The sequence below is a fragment of the Alexandromys fortis genome, unplaced genomic scaffold, assembly GCF_014885135.2.
Source record: "Alexandromys fortis isolate MF-2015 unplaced genomic scaffold, M_Fortis_MF-2015_v1.1 scaffold_19, whole genome shotgun sequence".
Taxonomy (NCBI): domain Eukaryota; kingdom Metazoa; phylum Chordata; class Mammalia; order Rodentia; family Cricetidae; genus Alexandromys; species Alexandromys fortis.
Window position 1 is genome coordinate 17,969,795 of NW_026067890.1, and position 23,223 is coordinate 17,993,017.

Below are 23,223 nucleotides of genomic sequence, written 5' to 3' on the forward strand. Positions count from 1 at the left end.
CAGAGATCCGCCTGCCTCTGCCTCCTCAGTGCTGGGATTAAAGGCGTGCACCACCACTGCCCAGTTTAAGAACACATATTTTTAAAACAAATGTCCCAAATCAAATAAACATTAATCACATATCTAGATAAAAAGTTAAAAGATTATTCCTCTCCATGTCCTCTGGAGAAGAGAATATACTTTCCAATATGATGCATTTGAGAAAAATTATGCATATAAAGTAATATCTCTTGTTGAGAATCAGTTTTCTTTGTATGTTCAGGGTTTGTGGCTTTTTTTTTTTTTTCCTAAATGAAGTACTCTGAGGCATATATGGCAGGCGACTACATACTTGAGGATGTTAGATTTTTTTTCCAAGCCATACTTGGTGTTTTCATCAGCTAGTTCTTCAGTTTCAATTAAATACAATAATAACAGGCAGCCAATGTTTTCGCTAATACTGTTAAGATGTAGCGGAGAGTGTCTACGGCTGAAAAACAGTAGCCAGTATTATTAATATGAGAAATGACTTGAACACAACGGCAAATGCAGCAAGAATCTTTCCAAATTAAGCTGCATGCTGTCTGTGAATTTCATGGATCTGACTGAGGTTTGGAGCTGCAGAGCATCTGAAAGCGGACTTCTCTTTTCAGCTTTCTTGGTATGAATTTGATCCCAATTGCATTGACCCTGGATATGTTATGGGAATGCCTCCTGCAGGCAGCACATTTGGCCCATGTCACACGGAGTTAATGCTGTCCTACAGTCACTCTGCATTAGTGTGATTCCTCTAGGTTTGTATCAGGATGAGCCTGGAGCTGAGGCTGGACCACTGGGATGGGTGGTGGAGTGAGAACGCGCAGATAACGGAGCTGTAGGTGGAAGGTAGGCAGTAGGATACAGGACTAAGGTCCCCTTAATATCTCATCTGCCTTAGAGTTCCTTAGCTCACCTGCCGCTGCTCCCATGCTTCCCCTCCCACACATCCTTATGAAATGATGCCATTACATCCTTACAAAAATCCAGACTTAGCAAAAAGTCTTCTCATTGCTTTTAAAGTTCAGAGGCATTTTTCATATACAGAATGGCCACAAGGAAAGACCTATTATTTGTGATCAGAAGGCTTAGACTAAAAGAAAAACCAGAAAGTTAAACTGTAGATCAGTAATAAAAATATATTTAATATATTATATATTAATAACATATATTATATATAAAATACATGTAATATATATTAATATATTATATATAAAACTATATTATTACTGGTTATATACACACATACACACACAAATTATGACCCTCTGTGCTTGAATTCTTGGATAACACTGTCTCAACTACATTGCACCTGGCCCATGTCCAAAGATGCTACCAATGCAATTATGACATGCCAATCTGACTAACCTTTGTACAATGAAATCTTATTTTTCTCTTTCTACCTACAATTAGAATTTGAAAAGACAAAAGACCAATGCAGTATTTATCTTGTCATTACTTTTAAACAAAAAAAGTCAATAGAGAAAAAAACAAAAACATAAACAAGTTTTTGGGGTTTAAAATTATCCTAAATAATACAAATGTCCCAAACGACACCATCATTTATTTTGAATATTGGTAAAAATGACTTCTGTAAAGGTTTTTGCAGAATATAAATGACATTGAATGGAAAGATTAGCATAGTATTAAATATTCAAAAATGTTAATCAAAGCAGAAGTAGCAGAGGAGGGAAGGGTGAAATGGAACAAGTTCTCTTCACAATTTGTCTTTCCAGGCTGTTCAGCAGGAACAGTCCTTGTGTCAGCCTCATTTAGAGTCTCCTGAGATGTAAGAACTCATCCAGAGTGCCCCTTTCTGGAAAACTGGAAGAAGTTCCCTCAGCATTATTGTCTAAGTGGCTAAGCTGATGTCATTCACGAAGAAGTAAGTACAAGTCATAAATCCATGATGCTCTGTGCCCATTGCAGGTGGGGGATGGAAGCCTTACACATCTGCACTGCGTCTTGACCTTACAGGGTAGGGGATGAGCTCCTAGACAATCTGTCCTTAGATACAGCCCAGAGCTGTATAAACAAGGTCCTGGGGCTGCACAGGTATATCAGAGTTCCCAAACCTTCGTACTTTTCCCTGTGTTCATTCAGACAGAAGTCAAACATGCTCTTAGTACATGCTGATGAGAGAGGAGAGAGGCAAGCAGGCAGGAAGACAAGGTTTCAAACGCAGTCCCTGCAGCCCTATTTCCCCTTCTGTTTCCCCACCGTGTGCTATGTGAAGGCTACTCAGGAAAAGGCAAGAAGGGAAAATAAAAAAGTATCAACAGTCCACCCTTTTCTGAAAGTGTCTACTGAGGGTGAGAAAAGCTGCTGTAACACCATGGATGGTCCAGAGACTCATCTGAAGATTAGAAAAGAAACAGAGCCTCTACAAGAGAGTGCAAACACTTGGATAGCTCGAGCCATTTAGCCGTGCTGATGTTAGGTCCACCTCACTATCTGGGATGGTTAATCAGCACAGGCCAGCCCATCAGAACGGGAACGTGACCATGGCTATTTCACCTGCCAGGAGCATGCAGATTCATGCAGATGGAAACGATGCTCGGGTGTTCAGGGAAAATGTACACATGGTCGTGAATGGTGGTACATCTTCCTTTTGAGATTGGCAGAGAGAGCATAGTGGAAAGCAAGGAACGGCCTGAAGGTAAATGGTGGAGAGACTGAATCACAAAGGTGGTGTTTGTAGATGCTTAGCTCCTTAAGGAAAAAAAAAAATCCATCCATTTTCTTTTCTGTTTGTAACAGAAATTTGAGCTTGATTGGTAGATTAGTGTGAAAATCCTCTTTCTGCACAGAAAAATGTCACAATCAAATTTTCCTCCACCTTTAAGCAACTTAATTGGGGAGGGGACAGAAAACAAACTTTCTATTTGAACATTTAGTTTATACAAACAAGAATGTTTCTACTCAAAAATGTTTCCTATATAGAAAGCTGGTAGATTCTGGAAGAAATGGGATGTTTTGTGGAACTGACAGCTTGAGGCCATGACAGTGAGTTTATTTGCTGAGGCTCCATGCATCCCTGGGTAGGCATTCCTTTTCCGGTTACCAGGGAATCAACACATATGGAACATGCTGCTTACCCAGAAGCATGTTGACTTGTTAACTCATTTCTATGCAGTTAGAAGGTGTTATGAGTAACTATTAATTGAGTGATAACCTAATTAATTTTTCATTCATTTCAAAGAAAAATGGCTTAGGTGGTATGGAAGCTACTGGTAGCCTTTAAAACTATTAGAAGTTTACCTATTGGTTCATCTTCTGGGATTATCCAAATGAAATTCTCCATTCTTCATCCCTCTGTGTCAGGAAATGCTTTCATGCTAGAGACCAGTGGTGTCATGGTTTTGTTTCATTGTCTTTCAAAGGTTCATAGGATCTGGGCTTCTAAAGTCTAATTTTATATTCCATTTGGTTATGCAAACTTTGAACAACCATTAGATATTAAATATGCTTATAGAACTCACCCTATGGGTATTGGAAACTTCCAAAGGCAGGGCTATGTCCATTTGTGCTGTTTTCAACATTGGCAGCGGATGAATATCATTGGATAGCATGCAATCTAATATATATGCATACGAAACTAGGTGAGGGGAGAAGCAGACGGCAGGCACTGATAGGGAAAGAGAGGTGGCTTCACCTTGTGTCTGTAGAATAACTTCAACTATCATCTGAACCGTTCTTTGTGTACTGCTCCGAGTCAACCACAGAGCGTGTGTAGTTTCCACTCTCATGGAAACCCAGAAAAACAGGTATTATGAGTAAGTTACAAAGACAAATTTAAAAAGATGAATTTGAGGTTGTGCAATTTTCTCCAAGTTACCCAGCACTGCGTGCATGGTGACATCGAGTTCAGTCCTGTCTCTCTTCAGGGAAGTCATGAATTACTGAAAAATTTTTTTCACAGGGGATTCTTCATATGTGACAGCTCCTTAGAGTCCCTCACTCTTCTCTAATCACGTGACTCAGTTATAGTGTGTGTGCGCACGTGTACATGTGTGCATGCGTGAAGAGGGGGTGTCTTTGTGGGTAGCTGTTAAATGACCATTACCTAAAGATTTAATGTTTCCTCTGGCTAAAAATGGCAAGCATGTGGATCTGAGCTTGCCAACCTTGGAACTATTGACATTCTATACTGCAAAGGCTTTAGACTGTAGCTGTAGAAAATTGATTGTTAAATTGTGGGATGGTCATCTACCTCCTCGGAACCTCTAGCACTATCCTACTTGTGAAAATCAAAATCTCTCTAGACATCGCTAAGTTACGCCTGGGAGTCATTACTATCACAGGTCAATTAACCTTCTTACCACAGACACGTTCAACAGAGTTTAGCAACATCTTAAAGACAAAAACACAAATGGAACAATGGGAAAAACCCCAATGGCTTGAGGATGCTTTCTTTCATTTTGCTCACAAATGCAAATCTGTAATGTCAGTTCACACCAATTTGATTTTAGCCCCCTTTATATGATCAAGGAATTGAACCCTTGGAAGATGAGGGCAATATGTTTTTTTTTCTTTCTATCCCTATGCTAAGAGATGGCCTGGAAAGTCCTCCCTGGTTTCACTCAGTGTCTCTGTGAACGAGCCAGGAGACTGGTGTTCTGCTCTCAGGACAAGGGGAACAATTCATTACACACAGGTTACACAGCAACATTGCTTCTGTTCAATGAACAGCACATACTCAGTCATAATGATGGCTCCTTTGTAGAGCTAGACCAGCACCCTTTCAGAGAAAGAAAACAACTTCACCCGGAAAGACAAGGACCCCTAGCCTTATAAACAGAAGGATGACCATGTCACTATGTTCTGAGAGTACCTGTGACATGCATATGGTGTCCTGAAACTAAATGCTTGGATAAGGTCACCTAGGCAGAGAATGGGCTGCAAGGCTCTGGCCATAATAGCTACTTTAACCCACTTGAATTTATTTCTTTACTAAGGAAGGCAGAAGGTCTTTTGCTCTGTCACATGCACAACAGCGGGAATTAATTTTCCCAAGAGTTTTCACCAAGTACTCTCCCTACCCCCAATTCATTGTATGTAATCAGTTTCAGGAACAAGTGAACTGTAAGTGGAAATTTTAGGAGAACAGCTGAGTTGTACTTGACATTTTAGGGTCTTGGTAGCTGAGATGCCCTCAAGAAGGTCGTAAATGCAACTTTGTGTCACTGCAAAATGCCAAGGATACCCCAGGAGCAATTGCAAATTGAAAGGAGAATTATATTCTGCCCCAAATCAGCCGCATGGACTTGGTCCTGTCTTTGTTCTATTAACTGTATGAGGGGAGAATGAAAAATGATTCACTGATGCTGAAACCTTTCCCTAATAGGAGTTCACATCTGTGCACAATCTAAGATGGAATTCTATTACCAGTCTGTCTATGCCGTACTGACTACCATTTTCTTTCCTTGATTTGTTTTAAAACAGAGTAAAGAATCCAAGTATCTGACAAAAAAAATGACTTTGATATACTAATTCTAATGCAGAGAAGGGTTCAATATATTTCTTTGGTTCTGTTATAGCCAGAAGTCAAGGAAAATAGACAAGAAAGTACAGCATCTGACACAAAGGAGAATCTGTGATGCGTTGAGGTACCTTAGCTTTGGCTGCCACTCGGGATATCAATAGGAGGGAATCCCTGTGAGCTCTTACTTGGCAGTCCTGAGAGGTTCACATGGCCAGTGTTACTTCAGATAAGGGAGCTGATGCTAAGAGAGTTCCGATGCACTGTCCCAGTGATGAAGCTAGGAAGCAGGACCAGCAGCCCGTGAGGCCCCGTTGTTCTGTTACCCCTCCTATTGGTATCCCGGATGGCAGCTGAAGCATTAGAATTAGTATATCAAAGTCATTCTTTGTCAGATCTTCACAAAGGCACTTCTACAATGTCAACACAGCATCTTCCATCCCTCTGGTTTTTCTCTGTTTATTCTCGAAAATGATATACTTGGATCCTTTATTCTGTTTTCTTCAGTTCTCTATCTTACAGCTTACTCTTTGGCTATATTACACTATAGGTGTGCCAACAGCCTTCTGCCACTCTGTCTAGCAGCTATCAAGAATGGTGCAAATTGGTGTTCTCCTGATGAATGGATAGTGGAATGGATGACCTTCTGGAAAATGATGGACATTCCACTTAGTGGACCTGCCTGAGTGGGAGGACTAGGAACGATGTGGTAAAAACCTCCTAATCTTGGGGTTCTGGGCTTGTATACCAATGCTTGACTTTTTCCTGGGGATTTGAACTCAGGCCCTCATGCTTGCATAATAAGCTATAGCTTCAGCCACCAACTTCTCATTCTGAATAGATGACCCACATTTCCTACTCTCTTTTTCTCCCTCTAATTGACTTTTGTAGAACTAGGTAAGAAGAAGGAAATGTTTACCTTGTTACTTTAAATCTGCCCAGGAACTAGGGATATTACAGGCCCTATGGTGTGAACCTACTTTTATTATTATTTTGCTAAATGGACATAATATCAAGCTGCCCTCTATGATCTCAATGAGATTATATGATCTCAATTCACAGATTAGCTCTCATCCCTAACCAGAGGCGTTTCTACGTGGAATGAATGGCATAGCTGACACAGAAACTCACAGCTGGTCAACAGGCAGAGACTAACTGATTGTGGAGTGCTCAGCCACAAGAGGGACAGGTATGCTACCTCTGTCTCCAACGTTCAGGAGCCATTGTGGAGAAGAAAGAGAAAGATTGTAAGAGCAAGAAAACTGGGGAAAAACAGGATCTTCTGGGCAGGACAAGACTGCTGCATCCACGAGCAAGACCTGTACAACATCTCATCAGTCAAAATGCTAGCATGGAGGGGAGGACTCAGAAGACCCCCACCTAAATAAGGAACCACTGGCACGCAGTGGCTTTTAGGAAGACTCAGTTTTCTATAAGTGTACGGCACTTGGTATCTTCCAGTTGTTGGTTCCACTCACTTGGATACGTAGGCAGCGTAAATTGGACAACGTAGATTATTATTAAGAAAAATAGTTTGAAAGTTGGGAGGAGGAAGGTGGATCTGGAAGCAGTGGGGGTAAATACAATTTTGTATACACGTATGAAATTCTTAGAATTAATAAAATGCCATAATAAAAATTGGGCCAATGTAACTCATCTGTGACTTGAAAAGATGTTTACAGCCTTTAGGATTTTAAAGCACGAATTTCCCCACTTTCTACCTCATCCGTCATCCCAAATTTCTCCCATAAGCCATGGACTAGAAAACATTCAAGAAATAGAGGCTGGGAACATGGTTAAAATTACTGGTGGCTTTTTTTAAAGAACCTAGGATCAAGTACCAGCACCCACACAGTAGCTTATAATCCTCTGTAATCCTATTTCCAGGACATCCAATGCCCTTTTCTGGCCTCTGGGTACCAGGCGTGCACACTGTACATAGACATGCATACAGGTAAAACATCCATTCACACAAAATTTGAAAGTTGAAAAAAAAAATCTTGAGATATCGAACCATTACCTTGAGCTATGTAAGGTGTTGTTTCTTCTTTGATAGGGACGTGAGTGGGCCGCGGGGTGGGAGCAGGAGGCCTGTTTACAATGAAAGACCGGTTTCCAGTTCTTTTCTTTACACTCTTGCTGGCCAGTATCAGATCATACTCATTGTCATCGGTCTCAGCAAATGTATACGGGTTCTCCTCCTCCTCTGCGTTCTGTGCTTCATCCTCTTTCTTCTCTTCTCTGCTGGGCTCCTCTCTCGCCTCTTGTCTTGTGCTGAGATCACACCAGTTCTGACTTCTTTCCATTTGGTTTTCCACCATTTTTCCTGCTTAGGAAACATTTAGGGTTGCTCTTATATTTTATGCAATAGTCTTGCTTTTTTATTTCCTGTTTCTCAAATCAATTTACTCAAATGTCATTGAAACAACATGAAAAAAGGCCTGTCTCTGGTAAAATGCCTATTATTGCTATCAAAATTTGAAAAGAAAAGTCGGTCTTTGATCCACTTACACAGCTTGGAGTTGCTAGTTCTGCAAAGCAAAGACTTTAATATATGTTTTCAAAAAATCATGATTTCTCAAACTTTAGATACATATTTAATATCAGAAAATTGAAAATCTATATTTCAAGCTCCAAAAGGGGTGTTTTTAACCATGAAACTAGGATATGTTCTTCCCCAGTAAGACATCTTCCCTTTCTGTTGCTTGTACTGAATATTTCACCAAAAATTTGAGTTCTCAGAAAATAACATGAGGGACCAGTCTTACATACTTCCACTTTCTTTCCTGGCAAGTGTTTCTCTGCTGTGGTAAACTGACTTTTTCAAAGGCGCAAGCCGTGGTTATCCCAGGTAAATACGGACCTCACTTAAACATGACACCAAACTGGAGGCCTTGGTGTAACAGTGTGGGCAATCACTGCCTTCAGGATTAGTTATGTGATTAGAATTCAGTCACAGATACAGAATCTTTTAGGGATCCGTAGTCAGAAAAATACTTCCCTGCTTTGTAAGAATGTGCTAAGACATCTTCATGGCAGTTGTTAAGTAGACAAGCATATGAAACGCTCTGATTAATAAGTTTAAAATAACCTGTGGCTCCCGACTAGGCCGATGAGAAGGTCTTTGACTGTGGATATTACTGTTTACTTTTTCATTGTCAATTTGCTTCTGTTGGGTAGTTTGCATCTGATAATAATTAATGCAGTTGGGATTTTAGTGGAGAAACTTAGACACTCAGGGGAAATACAGCTGATAGAACTACATGAAAGAGTATTTTTTATAAAAATATTCAGTAATTGCTTTTGGTAGTTCTGGGAGGGGTGACCCTGACATTCTTCCAAAGCATCTCAAACTATATTTTTCTGATTCATTTAACCCAAGAACTGTTCATTTCCTATATGTCTGGCACAGCTTTGAAATCATTGAAAATCTCCTCTTTCTGCACGAATAACATGGCTTTTTGAGAGTTCGACTTCATGACTTCTGTTTCCCTGACAGCCTCTGGGTGAAACCCGATTAAGTGTGTGGGAAAGACTTTCTCAGAACTTCATTTGCAGTAAAATGTGCCAACTCTCTCACTTTTGTGAACCCATTTCCTGAGCTGTTCCCCACCCACCTCTCTTTCCAACTCTCTCTAAAGTTGGGCTCACGCTAGAAATCATACATTTTACTTCTTATCCTGTAAAGCATCAGGCTGTGCTTGGCTTTAAGGAGTGGGGTCTGAGTTTTCTCACCCCAGCTTGTATACTTAAAAACAATTCATTTAACTCCTGTGAGTGCATCACTCCAACTGGTAAAATAATGGGGCACATGTGGGGCACATGTGTATAGAAAAGAGAAGAACCCTGGAAGGATGCGGCATATTCTAATTCTAGGCTCTCGGTCTTGTGTCTGAGTGGCAGAAGGGTCACAATGATAATTCAATCTTGTGACTGTTGGGGAGGTGGGAAGATGCTTCCTGGTGATGTAAATTAAGACTTTATTTAATGAGTATGTCTGTAAGTCTCACTCGTCGAATTTGATGCCTATTTTCTTACAAATTGGCTCAGTGGCTAAGAGTACTTGTTGCTATTGCAGAGGACCTGGATTTGAGTACCAGAACCCATATACTGGCTTACAGCCATCTTTAACACTTGTCCTATGGGTTCCAACAGGCATGCCATAGCACAAATACGTTTGTTTAGGCCAACCAAACATTGATACACATAAAGTAAGAAGTCAATAGATATAAAAAATAAAATTAAAACCTGAAAATTTATAAAAAATATCTTAACAGTGCCATTTTCTTTTCTACTCACTTTTCATTGCAATGGGTGAAAAGATGAATTAAAAAATATGAAAGTAAAAGGAGATCAATTGGCAAGAGGAAGGGGACCAGTGAGGAGACAAGAATGTATGGGGAATGAATATGATAAAAATAATTATATATAATGTGTATATTATTATGAAACCATTTACTTTGCATTGTTTATACACAAAATATAAAAATATTAAAGAAAACAAATGTTATTTTTCTAAGTTAAGGCAATGTGGTTTTTTGGGAGGAGGTCTTTGCCTCTTACATGTGGTACTTTTCAGGAGATATGTTAGCCAAGATTATAATTTTGGCCATAGGTATCTGGTAAACTTATGAAATAGTGGCATTAGGTTTCTTAGCTAACATATTGTATATGAAGACTTATGTTATAAGATTATGATGACCCAAGATGATATTTTCATTTTTAATATTTAAAATTTTCAAATCAATGCAGTAGAATTTTGCAACCAGTCTACTGCTAGCCTGCTTTCTTCTGATACAGATTTTTAATGTGCTAACTCCACTCTCCCAAGGGGTCCAGAAAAGCTGAGCAAAGAATGTAGGTTGGATAAGCCAGGGAAATATCTCCCAGGTTTGCTTTTCTAATATAGTGTAGAACCTGAGCACAGCTTATACTGATAAACACGAGCCTTCCCAGAGACAGGCTCTTGGAAGGCAGTAATGCTCAACTTTATGGTTTCAAAATTCACTTATTTTTATTTCATGTGTATGAGTATTTGTATTTCTGCATGTGTACAAAGTGTATGTAGTGCCCAAAGAGGCCAGAAGAGGGGGACAGAACCCTTGGAATAGAGTTACAGACAGTTGTGAGCCTTCACGTAGGTTCTGGGAATTGAACCTGGGTCCTCCTCAAGGACAGCCAGTGCTCTTTAACTGCCCAACCATCACTCCACGCTTTCAAGCAGTGCTCATACATCTGATAACATATTTTAGTGCTCAGATCCTAGGTTATTTATAGCATTTAATAAAACAGTGGTGGTATTTTAATTTTAGTCTTATGAAATTTTCTTTGTGAGAACAGTGTATAACTTGAGAGGTTAAGCCCAAAATAGGTGAATGAAGTAGGTGATGCTGTTGAATAACCTTGGAACTGGGAGTTTTTGGGCTATGGATATCTCCAAGGAGAAATCCTAGGAGATCTAGCGGCCAGGAAACCCAGCCACCAGGTAAGTGAAGCGCCTATGCTCATGTGTAAAATACCCCTAACAGCTTTCCTTCTGGTTAGTACACAGAACTCTTTACAGAATGTACCACGTTCCTTTTACGTGCAACACGACAGCTTCTTTCCAAACTATTATGCTTATTTTAGTATCATTAGTTACCATATTCACATTCCCGAAGCGTTGCAAGGGCATTTTATTTTGGGGGGAGAAGGGATTGAGAAAAGGGGTAAGGAGATTATCTCTCCTTTTCTTCCCTTAGCTTCAGCTGGATCCGAGCGTCACCCTTGGTTTTGGAATCGGATCGTGTCTCCACAGAGTCCACATTGTACCATCTGTTGTGCAGAAGCCTTGGAACAAATTGCTTCTTTGCATTGCTACCTACGAACTTACCTTGTGAGGTGAAATGAGGTCTTTCCAGTTGCGAGGCAGCAGTCCCTGGTCGGGGTGGGGGCAGAGGCGGTCTGCAGTATGGAACAGGCTCTTGGGGGTTGCTGTCGGAGTCAATTCCAGGGATGAACACATACAAATCGTCATACTGGTTCTCAGAGCTTACACCATCGACCTCTGGCAGGCTGGCTCTTGCCTCGGCGCTTGGTTCTTCCTCCTTTGTGTCCCCTGCCCTTTCAGGTTCCTCAGATCCGTCCATGCTCTGTCTGTGTGTCTTGCAGAGTTCGTGATGAAATGCTGGGGACGGCGTAGCTATTTAAGATGAAGATTGAGAACCTTCGCTTAGACCCAATGTCTCACAGGAAATTGTAACACAGTTGACACACTTTTGTGACCTGCTGTATAGTAAAAAGATGCCCAGTGCATAGCTCGGCTTCACAATGAGCCTGAATGCCCCAGCTCATCTTGTATCACAAGCACACGACACAGTCACAGAGACAGTGATCTTTAACTGTAGAGAAACTGTTGAAACGGAATCTGTGCCTCTACTTCTCATCTCCATGTAAATACACATATAACAGTAATATAATAATAAATATTATAATACTACTTAGTGCTGGTAATAGGGTAATAGGAATTTTAAATAATTTGTATAAATAACAACCATACATTAATATGGGTACTTCATTAATTTCTGAAATTGTTTCTTGGTGAAATGTCTTTTTTTTTCTGGAGAAAGCATATCTAATGATAAAGTATATTCTGTTCTGATAATTGAGTCAATGTCTTTCTAGTCTAAGAATAAATACTCTAACAACCCAGGAATAGCACCACAACATCAAGCTGCAATAACTTCACATCCATAAAACAATTTACACAATGTTTTCTTTTTAAAAGTGAAAATGAAGGACATAATCTTTCTGATCTTTCAAAGAGACGTTGGAATGTGTCTTATCCAATGAAAAAGAATTTTTAAAATTTGGTTAAGCTAAAATATAGCTTTAAATATTCTATGAAACAGTGTGGGGGAAGAAGGCATTTGTTGTTTGTTGTTGGGAAAAATGAAGTTGCACCATAGCAAACTTCCAGCAGTGTGGGAGGAATTAGGTCTGTGGAAAAGAACATGTACAATGGCATCCCGGACAATCTTTTCTTTCACACGAAGCAGCAGAAAGCTCAGTTTTTACTTCTGGAACTGAACTTAGATTCTAGATATACTAGTCTGGGAACAGCAAGCAGACTTCTGGGATGTGTGTGGAGTGTGTGTGTGTGTGTGTGTGTATTGTGGGGTGTATGGGGTGTATGTGGGGTATGTGTATGGGGGAGTATTATGTGTGTGCTATGTACCTGGTGTGTGTGTGTGTGTGTGTGTGATGTGTGTGAGGCATGTTGTATATGTGTGGTATATGTGGTATTTTGTGTGTGTGTAATGTATGTATGTATAGGTGGTGCATGTAGGTGTATGTGTGGTGGTGTATGACGTGTGTGTGTGATAGGTGTGGTGTGTGTGTTATATACTGTATGTATTTGTGGCATATGTATGTAGGGGAGTATAAGTGTGTGGTGTGTTATGTATGTGGTATGTGCGTGGTGTATGTAGGTGTTTGGGGGAGTATATGTGTATATTGTGTTGTTTGTGTGTGATTTTTCTTCAGAGGTCTCATTCAGTCTTCTATTCCTAACACCTAAACACTGACCCCAAAAAGATCCCTGCTGCTCATGGAGTAGATGACGGAATGACTGGAAGGGAACTATTGCTCAGCCATAAGGACCTGGAGATGCTTGACCATTTCATCTAAGAAAATCAGTCATCAGAACTACAGCCAAGTGCAGGAAATTGCACGCCAGCACTTTAGTTCTAGAATCAGCATTTCTTGACACCAACAAGGAGCAGACATTCCAGGGCCTTGGCAGATGTAAACAGCCCTGGCAAGTTAGGGTTAGTAGGCAGAGGGTTCAGCATGCTCCATCATTATTGTGATGCTGACTGGGGTGCCTCAACCTCCGCCAACCCCATGAAAACTGATGGCTGAGCCCAGTCATGGTTTCAGAGCTGAGAGAGTTCAGTTTCAGCTGTAGAGATGAGATTTTTCTTTATAAGAGACTGTGATAATGTTCTCTTGTTACTGGCAGTTTTTCAGAGGGTGGAATATCATGATACATGTATGGTCAGTATTAAAAATGAACTTAATCTTAAATGTATCTTTAATTTTGGGAAGTGTGTTTTGTGTGGGGTACCTGAGGAAGGTAGAACTGACACAGGGATGCTGAAATGGCAGCTGCCCAGGACCCACATGCTTGGCCCAGGCCATGTCCTTCTGTCGTTGGAGAAATGCTGGGTCTATGCGTATATAACTTGGGGCAGGTGGTTGCTATGGGTTGTGTTCGAAGTCAGCAGATACAAAATTCGTTTACTTTGAATTAGGTATTTCGAATAGCAAAAAAAAAAAAAATGAACTTAATCATAGCCTTTGATTATTAAGATGATAAAATATATAACCTATAGCCCTTTTAACCAACTCATGAATATGTAGTATTCATGTGTGTTTTATGATAATGTTTGAAGGATTTCATCAAAGTATACTTTGGTAAGCTTTGCATTGAATTTTGTCTAGTTTGCCCATTAGCCTGTCACTTAAAAAGCTTGTGGCCAGTAGTGTATAGCTGAGCATTGATCATGTACTGCTTCTAGGCCATATGGACGTGAACAAAACAATCCTAATCTCCCCAAACAAGTATTTTAAGTGAATGGCCATAGATGAAGCACCAGATAAATGAAATATAATGCTGAATGATACTGAGCACAGTGGAGAAAGGTACAGGCAAAGGGAAATGAAAAAATTGTTAAAACAGGGCTTATGGTGTGTGCATGAAGTAAGGGAGGGAGCGAGGATAGTGAGGGGAGGAAGAACATGTGGAGGGAGCCGAAACCGTGCAAACCCAGGGCAGAGGCATGCTCATCCTCCCTCTCTCTAGGACAAATAACACTGAGCAGTGACAGCGGGTTGAAGGATGGCAATATTTTGAAGGTGCAATCAGTAGTATTATAGTGGGGCGGCTGTATAGTGGCAGAAAAAGAACACAAGTCCAGGGTAACTTCAGGAATTTAGAACTAACTTGAAAAGGCATTTTCACTGGCTGGGGAGGAAGTCAGCAGGTGGAGACACGGAGGACAGCAGTAATCAGCGTTTTCCGGATTGAGGGGTGAGATGCCCATCCTAATCACTGGTAGAGATGGTAAGCAAACCGCTGCATGCTAAAGAGACCTGGCCTGAACATTTATGATACTGAATTTGTCTTCAGGTGTTAGACATAGGATTATATGTGCTGTGGCATGGAGACTCTTAGAAACAGCCTTGCCTTAGCTTCCCACTTTAAAGCTGAGAAACTCAGCTGCACCAAGAATGCGATTATGTCTTGAAAAACAAATTTGGGAACACAGTTTTCAAATACCCAGAAAGGAATATCAAATGGACTCACATAATTTTAAGGGTAAGAAAACTCATACACTCATATTTGATTATTAAATCCTGACCTTGTGAAAGGTGTTTAAATTAGCATATGTAGGTAAAACATCTTTACCATAATATTATTTAAAAATACATTGATTGATGAAATACCTTCCCACATTTTCTGTTCAGCCTTGTTTTTAGGTTTCATACAGCATATTATAAAACATGTATGTATTCATGGCGTGGAGGAAAACTTACAGGGAGAATGTATTGAAAATGAGGCAACATCCTCTTCATAGTCATTTTCTTGCTCATTATTTCTGTTAATGTTTTGGATCTGAAAGGAAAGAAGGTACTTTTTAATAATGTACATTAATCGTACCTACAGGGAAAATACTTTAAAAGTTTCATTAAATACTTAATTCTTCTTTATTACCAACTTTGGTTATAACCTTCGACATGTGTTCAATGCATGGCATTCAAAACACAAGCGAGAAAGCCATCCATCATGAATAATGAGTTGATTTTAAAAAAAGAAATATAACATTGAAAAGATATTAATTATATAAAGTATATTGTAATATAATGAAAGCAATCATATTTTAAAGATGTTTATTCCATGTGTTTATAAGGAAAAAAAATCTCATTTCTATTTATTTGTTCTTTTGAAGTCGGTTCTAGTATTTGTTTACTTATTAACTTATTAGCAATGGTGGGTCTTGAACCCAGGCCTCCCACATGCTATGCATTAACCACTGATTTATACCCCAGGTCATACTATGTAGAAGACAGACTTACTGAGTGAGAACAAATTATATTTATCTCTGGAAGAGCTAGTTCTGTTTAAGCTCTCTGAGGAGACAGAGCTCCTTATAATTGTGGAACATTCTGTTCCTCTTAGAAAAAGCCAAGTGACAGAAACTGTGTTTGTCAAAACGCATAGAGAAAAGGATGGCCTGTGACTGTATTTAACAGGGACCAGACGTTTTGAATGCAAGCTTCAAGTGGCTTAAAGATCCGCCCCTCATTTTCTGAAGGCCAAATCAAAATAATATAAGTCAACACATCTCTACCAGGTAGTGAGTACTTAATGAGTATAATAATATGGACTTGATAGATTTTCCTTCTTATAAATAATTTTAAGAAAGCAGGGCTTCTTTTTCTAAGTCTGACTTTATCTATACATTTGTTAAACGTTTAGTCGGGTTTCTATATAGTAATAGAGTGTTATTAAAAAAGAAAGTTAAAAAATAAAGTCAAAATTACTCATTGTTGCTAGAAGATAAAGGGAAACAAGATACACTACTTTCTTATTTTAATAAATCCTCATTACAGATAAAATAGAGAATTAAAGTTGGCTCCAACACAGTGATGGTTGATTTCAGTACCCCACTTCTACCAATAGATGGGTCATCCAGAGACTCTCCAAACCTCCTGGAGCTACACTCTAGGCATTGTAGATGGAGGATGGAAGGGCAGGTGAAAGGAAACACCTGAATACCTATCAGGAGGATGGAAGGGCAGGTGAGAGGAAACATCCAAATACCCAACAGGAGAATCAGAGAGGGTTTCAAATGTATCACAAAGTTAAATGCTTCACAAAACTTCAAAAGAAATGCTTTGAAGCCAGTTTTTCTGGCTTTCAAGGAGAGTTGTTGGTGACCTGGGTGAGAAGAAATATAATGGTTGTGTGGAATCATTAGCACAAAGCATCTTAAGAAGTTCACTGGACTGTGACTGAAAAAGCATGGGATAAAACCAGACTCTCTGATCATGGCGAACAATGAGGACTGATGAGAAGCCAAGGTCAATGGCAAGGGGGTCTGACCCTACTTCATGTTCCGGCTTGGTGGGAGCCTAGCCAGTTTGGATGTTCACCTTCCTAGACATGGACGGAGGGGGGAGGACCTTGGACTTTCCCTAGGGCAGGGAACCATGACTGCTCTTTGGATTAGAGAGGAAGGGGGAGAAGAGTGGGGGGATGGGGAGGGAAATGGGAGGCTGGGAGGAGGCGGAAACTTTTATTCTCAATAAAAAATATATATATATATAAAATTCACTGTGAGCAAAGAGTGGAATGCATCATGTACAAGGCTTTCTTTCAGAAACAATGGGACAGAGAGTCAGAGGGTCAGTATACTCAGAATTTGGTTTTCAAAATATAAGCTATTGACGGGGGGGGGGGCAGTTATAGATGCAAGGACTACAGAGGTGGTGCAAACAGGATGTTTAAAAACTATGATGTTGAAGGCTGGAGGGAAGGAGTCAAATACGACCCTGAAAATTTCTAACCCTCAATAACTGATGGCCAGTCCTCAGGCTAAAGCCTTTTTTTAAAAAATCCTTCAGAGATGTGGACACGGATTAACACCACGTTTTTCAGTGCAATCTAGAACTAAGCTGGAGGTCTTAGAGAACATGCTAAGCTTAAATATCCTTTGTATTGGATGTAGGAACACTTGAAAATATATACGGAGTGGATACATGAGCATTAAGTAGAGAATCTTCCAATCTCTGAAAACAGACTAGTTTTACAGAGGACAAATAAGCTTCTGACTTGATCAGTAGGATGTAACTGACAAATTTGCCTAACAGAACTGAACTGCAAGTACAGAGTCAAAATTGTGCTTTAAAGATTTCACAAGAGCAGTTAGATACAGGCTACTGAACATTGATTATAAAATATACTTGTCCAACTAATGCCTCATTGCTTTCCAAAATATAAGAGGATAAACTGGCCATGAAATTAAACAGATAAATTTCGTACTACAGACTTCTGAACAGTGAATAAAAAACCTGAGCTGTGTTGACATTTTTTGAGATGAAGCTAGATGTGTAGGAAGCAGTAGGCAGAAGGGCTTTAGTGAAAAAGTACAAGAAAGAGAAACAAGGAAAATGTAATCACATAGTCAGAAATCCAAACTAGAAAGAGAACCATTCTTTATTAAGCATTTCTGATTTCAGAATGGTGCTCAGGACTGAGCTGAAACATCTTACAGAAAGAGAAGCCTCTGGCTCAGGGACTTTACCCAAACTACTCAACAGCTGCAGCCAGAAGGTCCTCACACACCATCCGCGAGGGACATGTTTAAGCATGGTTGTTATCACCAGCATGGACCAATCAGGCAGTGGACATTTCTTGCGGATCTTCCCTGTGTATGATGCTATAATACATGGCAAGTTTCTAAGTAGACAGGGTGAGATGACATAACATTCCCTAAGATGCTGAATATTTAGCTCGGGGAAAAAATCAATGGAAAATATACCAAGAAATTATAATTTTGTATTTTGCTTAATTCAAGATTTCCATATGAAATGCCTAGTGAAATCATAGCTAGGACTGGGTTGTGAAGGATGAGAAAGGCTTGTGAGACTCATCCTGAATCTAGTGGTAGCAGTTCATGGATGTTTACTGACCTAATGGATGAAGGAACTGGTGGAAGAATGAAGGTGGGTGTTCTAGCGAAGAAGAGCCAAAGCAAAACAGGGTGGTCCATAAGGAAATGAGGCAAAGAGAAAAGCCACAGGATCCAAACAGCAGATGATGGTTTTTTAGAAGATGTAAATTGTGATAGGACGCCCGGAGGCAGCACTTGTTTACTCAAGGTTAGCTTCCACGTGGTGTAGGCAGGTGCTGCCCATCGCCAGAATGTCTTTCTAATCGGCACCCTTTGACCATGCACAGATTCCATGGGTCATGAGTTCTGAGACAAGGAAAGTCATCAGATAGATGTGGATTCAGATTTTCCTCTCCATTAGTACTTGCATCAGCTCAGCTAATTCCATTCTGGTTTGGCCTCTCCCTATACTAAGAGAGCTTCAGTGTATCTCTCCCTATAGAGTTACTGGAAAATAGAGCTGACATCAAGGACTTAGAGTAAAACCTGGTAAATAGAAAACTCTCTGCAATTGCTATATATATTATTTTAGAGTGTTGTTTCACTCTAAATTAAATAGAATTAAATTTTATGTTACCATATTTTTCACATAGCTCTGTTTACATAAACATTTATATTCAGTTACAAAGTTGAACAAAGGCCAGTTGTATTCAAACTAGAAAAAAAAAGAAAGAATAAAGCCAAAGGGCCCCAAATTACAAAAGATTAGAAACAGACACCTTTTCCTAGCTAACAATCTTCTTAAGTTATCCCCTACTTAGGTATAGGGAATCATTGCACAAATATTATCGTAGGTTCATATTGAACCTCTTTATCCTCATAGGTATTAAGCAGGGCAAATGGCCAGGGTGTGTAGGTTATGCACTCATATCTGGTGAGATTCCATCCTGCACAGCTTCCTTTGTAAAGTTATGAAGGAGCTGGAGGCCAGGAGGGTGGAGGCTGAAGGAATCTCAAGTATCCTACAAGGTAGTAAACTTTGATTTTACAATGCTTATGTTACAGATAATTTTCAGGTTAGTTTTAAATTAACTTCTCTTCTTCCAGCACAAAATGAGGGAAGGTGCGGCCCAGGCCACCAATAAGGCATTTAATAACAGGAATGTAAAGAGAAGGGACAGATGTTGGCATAGATGGGGCACAGAGTCTATATGAGAGCGGTGAGGAGGTTATGGAAAGACCTTGACTAAGCATGTGCATCTATAGTTGCCACACCTAGAATATAGACTATATTCTAATATTCAAGGCAAAAACAGGAGCGTGTACCAGACAGTAGCACAAAGTTCACTACTGAGTACTCCAAAGTCTAGACATTGGTAAATTTATAATAATCTAATTAATAAAGGTCAGCAGAGGACACACAAGGCACCACCATGACAAGGGTATAAATCATTAACTCGTTTTGAATACTGTAATCACATTAAGATTAAAAATTATATAATGCAAAGGAACACCAAGTAGAAGGCAGGTTGTAGACAGACTTATATGCCTTCAAGCTGGCAGACTGAAGTTAGTGAAAGCAAAGGGCCAGGTTTATATTTGTGTTGACAGTTTTCAAAAACTCATTGTCTGCTGTCTCTGAGTCTTTAATAATTTGAGTCGGGGTCAAAGAAGCAAGCGGTCAAAACAGCAGAGCAATAAAAGCTACATCATTGCCATCCTTACAGTGGAAGGACACTCCATTTATCTAAAATAAGAGGTAAGAGCGGTTTCTGAATTCAAGCCAGACGCAAACATAAAATGCCAGTTAGACACTTAGCAATTTCCTACAAAAATTATACTCTTCAGTTGTTAGATAATAAGTGTTATTTGACGAGTGAAACAAAGGACTGTTTAATTTTATACTATTACTATGAACAAATAAGTGTTATTTGACAAATTAGACAGAACAATCCTTAAAGTGTATGTTGCTGCAAATCTATTCCCAGTATTCATGTGCCTGAGATAATCTCAGTTTCCAAATATGGACCGCTGATTCCTACTGATTACAATATTTGAAAGATGGGAGATGAAGCAAGGAAAAGTAAAACATTTATTATTGAGGATGTATTGTGACGCTAAGAACATTCCTGGTTTCTGTGCTCACGCTATATTTGGTAGTAGTGAAGTGTTTCACTAGGAAGAAAAAGAAAAAAATTCTTTGAGAGATATCATATATATCTCTGATTAATATTTTTATTAAACCCACTGTAACCACTCCATCGCAGCTGTCAAGCTCCATTCACATCAGTTGCCCAAAGGCGTTGCCATCCTATTGCATTCTAATGAGAGCACTGGCAGCATGTATGCTCAGATTTTCTCTTCAAGGAACATTACTTCTGCACAAGAAACATACTTGATGCACCCAAAGGAGCCACAGATTGTAGCAAAATACACCTATAAGTTGATAATAGCACAAACCTCTTATACATGCATTTTCTGTAATTGAATGAATTTAAGATAATATAAGGCAGAAACCTTTCCTGGTTGAAGAAAAAGCATTGTCATTCAAGAAATTTATTTCCACAATACTTCCATATGAAATCAGAAGAGAATCGGTGAGAACAGTGAGTTCACTTTGGCAGAAAACCAGCATTTTCTTTAGTCCTGATATCTGGACAGTTTTTAGTTTAACTTGTTTTAACTGTAAAACATTTGACTTTGTGGAGTCCATTGCCAAGACACCAAGATGGTCGCTGTGTAGATTTCACAACTGTTGCACAATAAGGCCTATAGCACCTCACTCTGTCACGAAGCAATTTGCTTGCTGGGGAGAGGGGACAGCTCGACATTTTAAAGCCATGAGTGATTCACTACACAGGTTTCAGCTACTGGTAAAAGAAAAGAATTCCTAGTCTTCATAGTCACAGCCTAAAGAAATTACAGCTAGTTCTAAGGGAGCCGGAACAAGGCTAGCAGGCATGTGAATCTGAAAGCAGCGCTCTTCATAGCGTAGGGTAATACTGACTTAAATCAGCTTGTGTGCTGTGCCTCGCTCACCTTCAGCTTCACCTCTGAGGATCTTTGGAAGGACTCTTTTAGTTTTAAATGGAGAACACTACTTCCTGTCCAAAGACTGGATAAAGTATTTAATGGGTTGGGTAGGGTAGGGTAGCATAAGGTAAGTAGGGTAAAAGTCGGGCAGGGCTGAGTAGGGTAGGGTTAAACAGTCTGTTCCATGCCAAGGACAGTTTTATAAACATTTACAGCTCACGAGAAAATTAAACTGCCTTTAAAACAAAAATGGAAACAATATCAGTCCAACATAAGCAAAGTCCAGTCAGTAAAGAAAAACAGTAATGTTAAAGAAGATAATTTTTAGTTAGCTTTATTAAAGCACTTATCCAAAACATCAGAAACTGAACAAAGAAGAAATGGAGACAAAATAAAAATATATTAACTTATCTTAGTAAAAGCAATACTTATAGTAAATATGATAGCTGAAATAACCTAGGTATTAATAGTTATTAACCTAAGTATTAGTAGTTATTAAGAGTAACTTAAATATTTACTATGTACCAGAAAATGCTATAAGCTTTCCAAAATTAATTTCCAATGTTAACATATTTACTTTTCAATGTACCTTTGAGTTAATTTGCTATTATGATTCTCATTAAGTGAATGAAAAATTAAGCACAATGGGTTAACTAACTTGCCCAAGGATATACAGAGAGTATTCTTACTGGAGGTTTCAAACAGTAAGATAAGTAAGTATAAACACAGGAAGTCATCTTAGTAACATGCCAAGTCATCTGATTCTATAAACCAAGCCAAAATATTCATAGAAGGCATAACTTAGAGTTTTGCAAAAAGTAAACCTCAGGTTGGTGGCATCTAAGACTTCTAGTTATGATCATAAAACATTCAAAAGCAGAAACAGGGAAAGGACACTCTGGACAGTGAATGACATAATTAAAATAATAAAAAAATAAACTATAGGTTCTCTTTGTGGAACAAGGAGCTGCCTGGCTTGGCCAGAGGGTCAGGAAATGGGTATCTGTGTGTGAACCTCAGGGAAATCCCATTTATATATAGTTCTTCCTGCTTGCCAATCATATCTGAGCATTAGGGTCGGGGCTGGGAGTCAGATTATCTATCAAATCTGCCCAGAAAGAGCACATAAGATAAATATCCTGGGTGATTGGCAGACTTCCAATGAAACAGCAGACCCATTATTGATTCATAAGGAAGATAAGGCCAAAATTGTAAATAAGTATGAAAACATGAAATTAATTTAAGAAAATCTAGATTCATGTGCTCCATTTAGAATGAGATATGGCTACCAGCACTTTAAGGCATTAAAAGATGACCCTGCATATTCCCAAAAATGTTAGGAAAGTCCATATTCTCCTGATATACCAGAAATTCACTCTTATAGACAATGTTATTCTGTTCATAGAAAACATTTTTATTAAGTTAGGCTCTGGCTATCTTGATAGACAGAAAAGGGGAAAAGAAAAATTCTAAACATTTATGATACATTCATCTAAATGTTAGAGTATTAAAATTGTGATTTAAGAATATTGCTATTTTTTGATACTCATCATAACAACAACTTTATATTGTTTCCTTCTTATTTTGCTAATAGTCAAAAATGGAAATCAAAACACTTAGATTTTTGAGCCTGGCTTGTCCTGGGATATAGTAAGGAGGCTGCTAGTTTATTTCCTGGCCACTTAGCTCGAAAATAATCACACAGAAGCTGTATTAATTAAATCACTACTTGGCCCATTATCTAGCTTCTTATTGACTAACCCTTACATATCAATTTAACCCATTTCTATTAATCTGTGTATCACCACGTGGCTGAGGCTTACTGGCTAAAGTTCCAGTATCTGTTTCCAGTGGGGCTACATAGTGTCACTCTGACTCCACCCTTCTTTCTCTCAGCATTCAGTTTAGTTTTCCCTGCCGAGCTAAGTTTTGTCCTGCAATAGATCCAAAACAGTTTCTTTATTCATTTATGGTAATCACAACATACAGAGGGAAATCCCACATCACTGGGACACAGTACCCACAATGGTTTGA

At 39.2% G+C, this 23,223-nt stretch overlaps 1 protein-coding gene across 1 annotated transcript in view; it reads right to left on the minus strand.

Annotated features, from left to right (window-relative positions):
- Positions 1-23,223, minus strand: part of Bank1 (B cell scaffold protein with ankyrin repeats 1) — a 212,615-nt gene that overhangs the window by 30,291 nt on the left and 159,101 nt on the right. Inside the window, exons 8-10 of the mRNA XM_050160095.1 lie at positions 15,077-15,155; positions 11,370-11,678; positions 7,518-7,823 (exon numbers count right to left, since the gene is read on the minus strand). Of these exons, the coding sequence (XP_050016052.1) occupies positions 7,518-7,823; positions 11,370-11,678; positions 15,077-15,155 (694 nt within the window). The remainder of the gene's footprint in view (positions 1-7,517; positions 7,824-11,369; positions 11,679-15,076; positions 15,156-23,223) is intronic.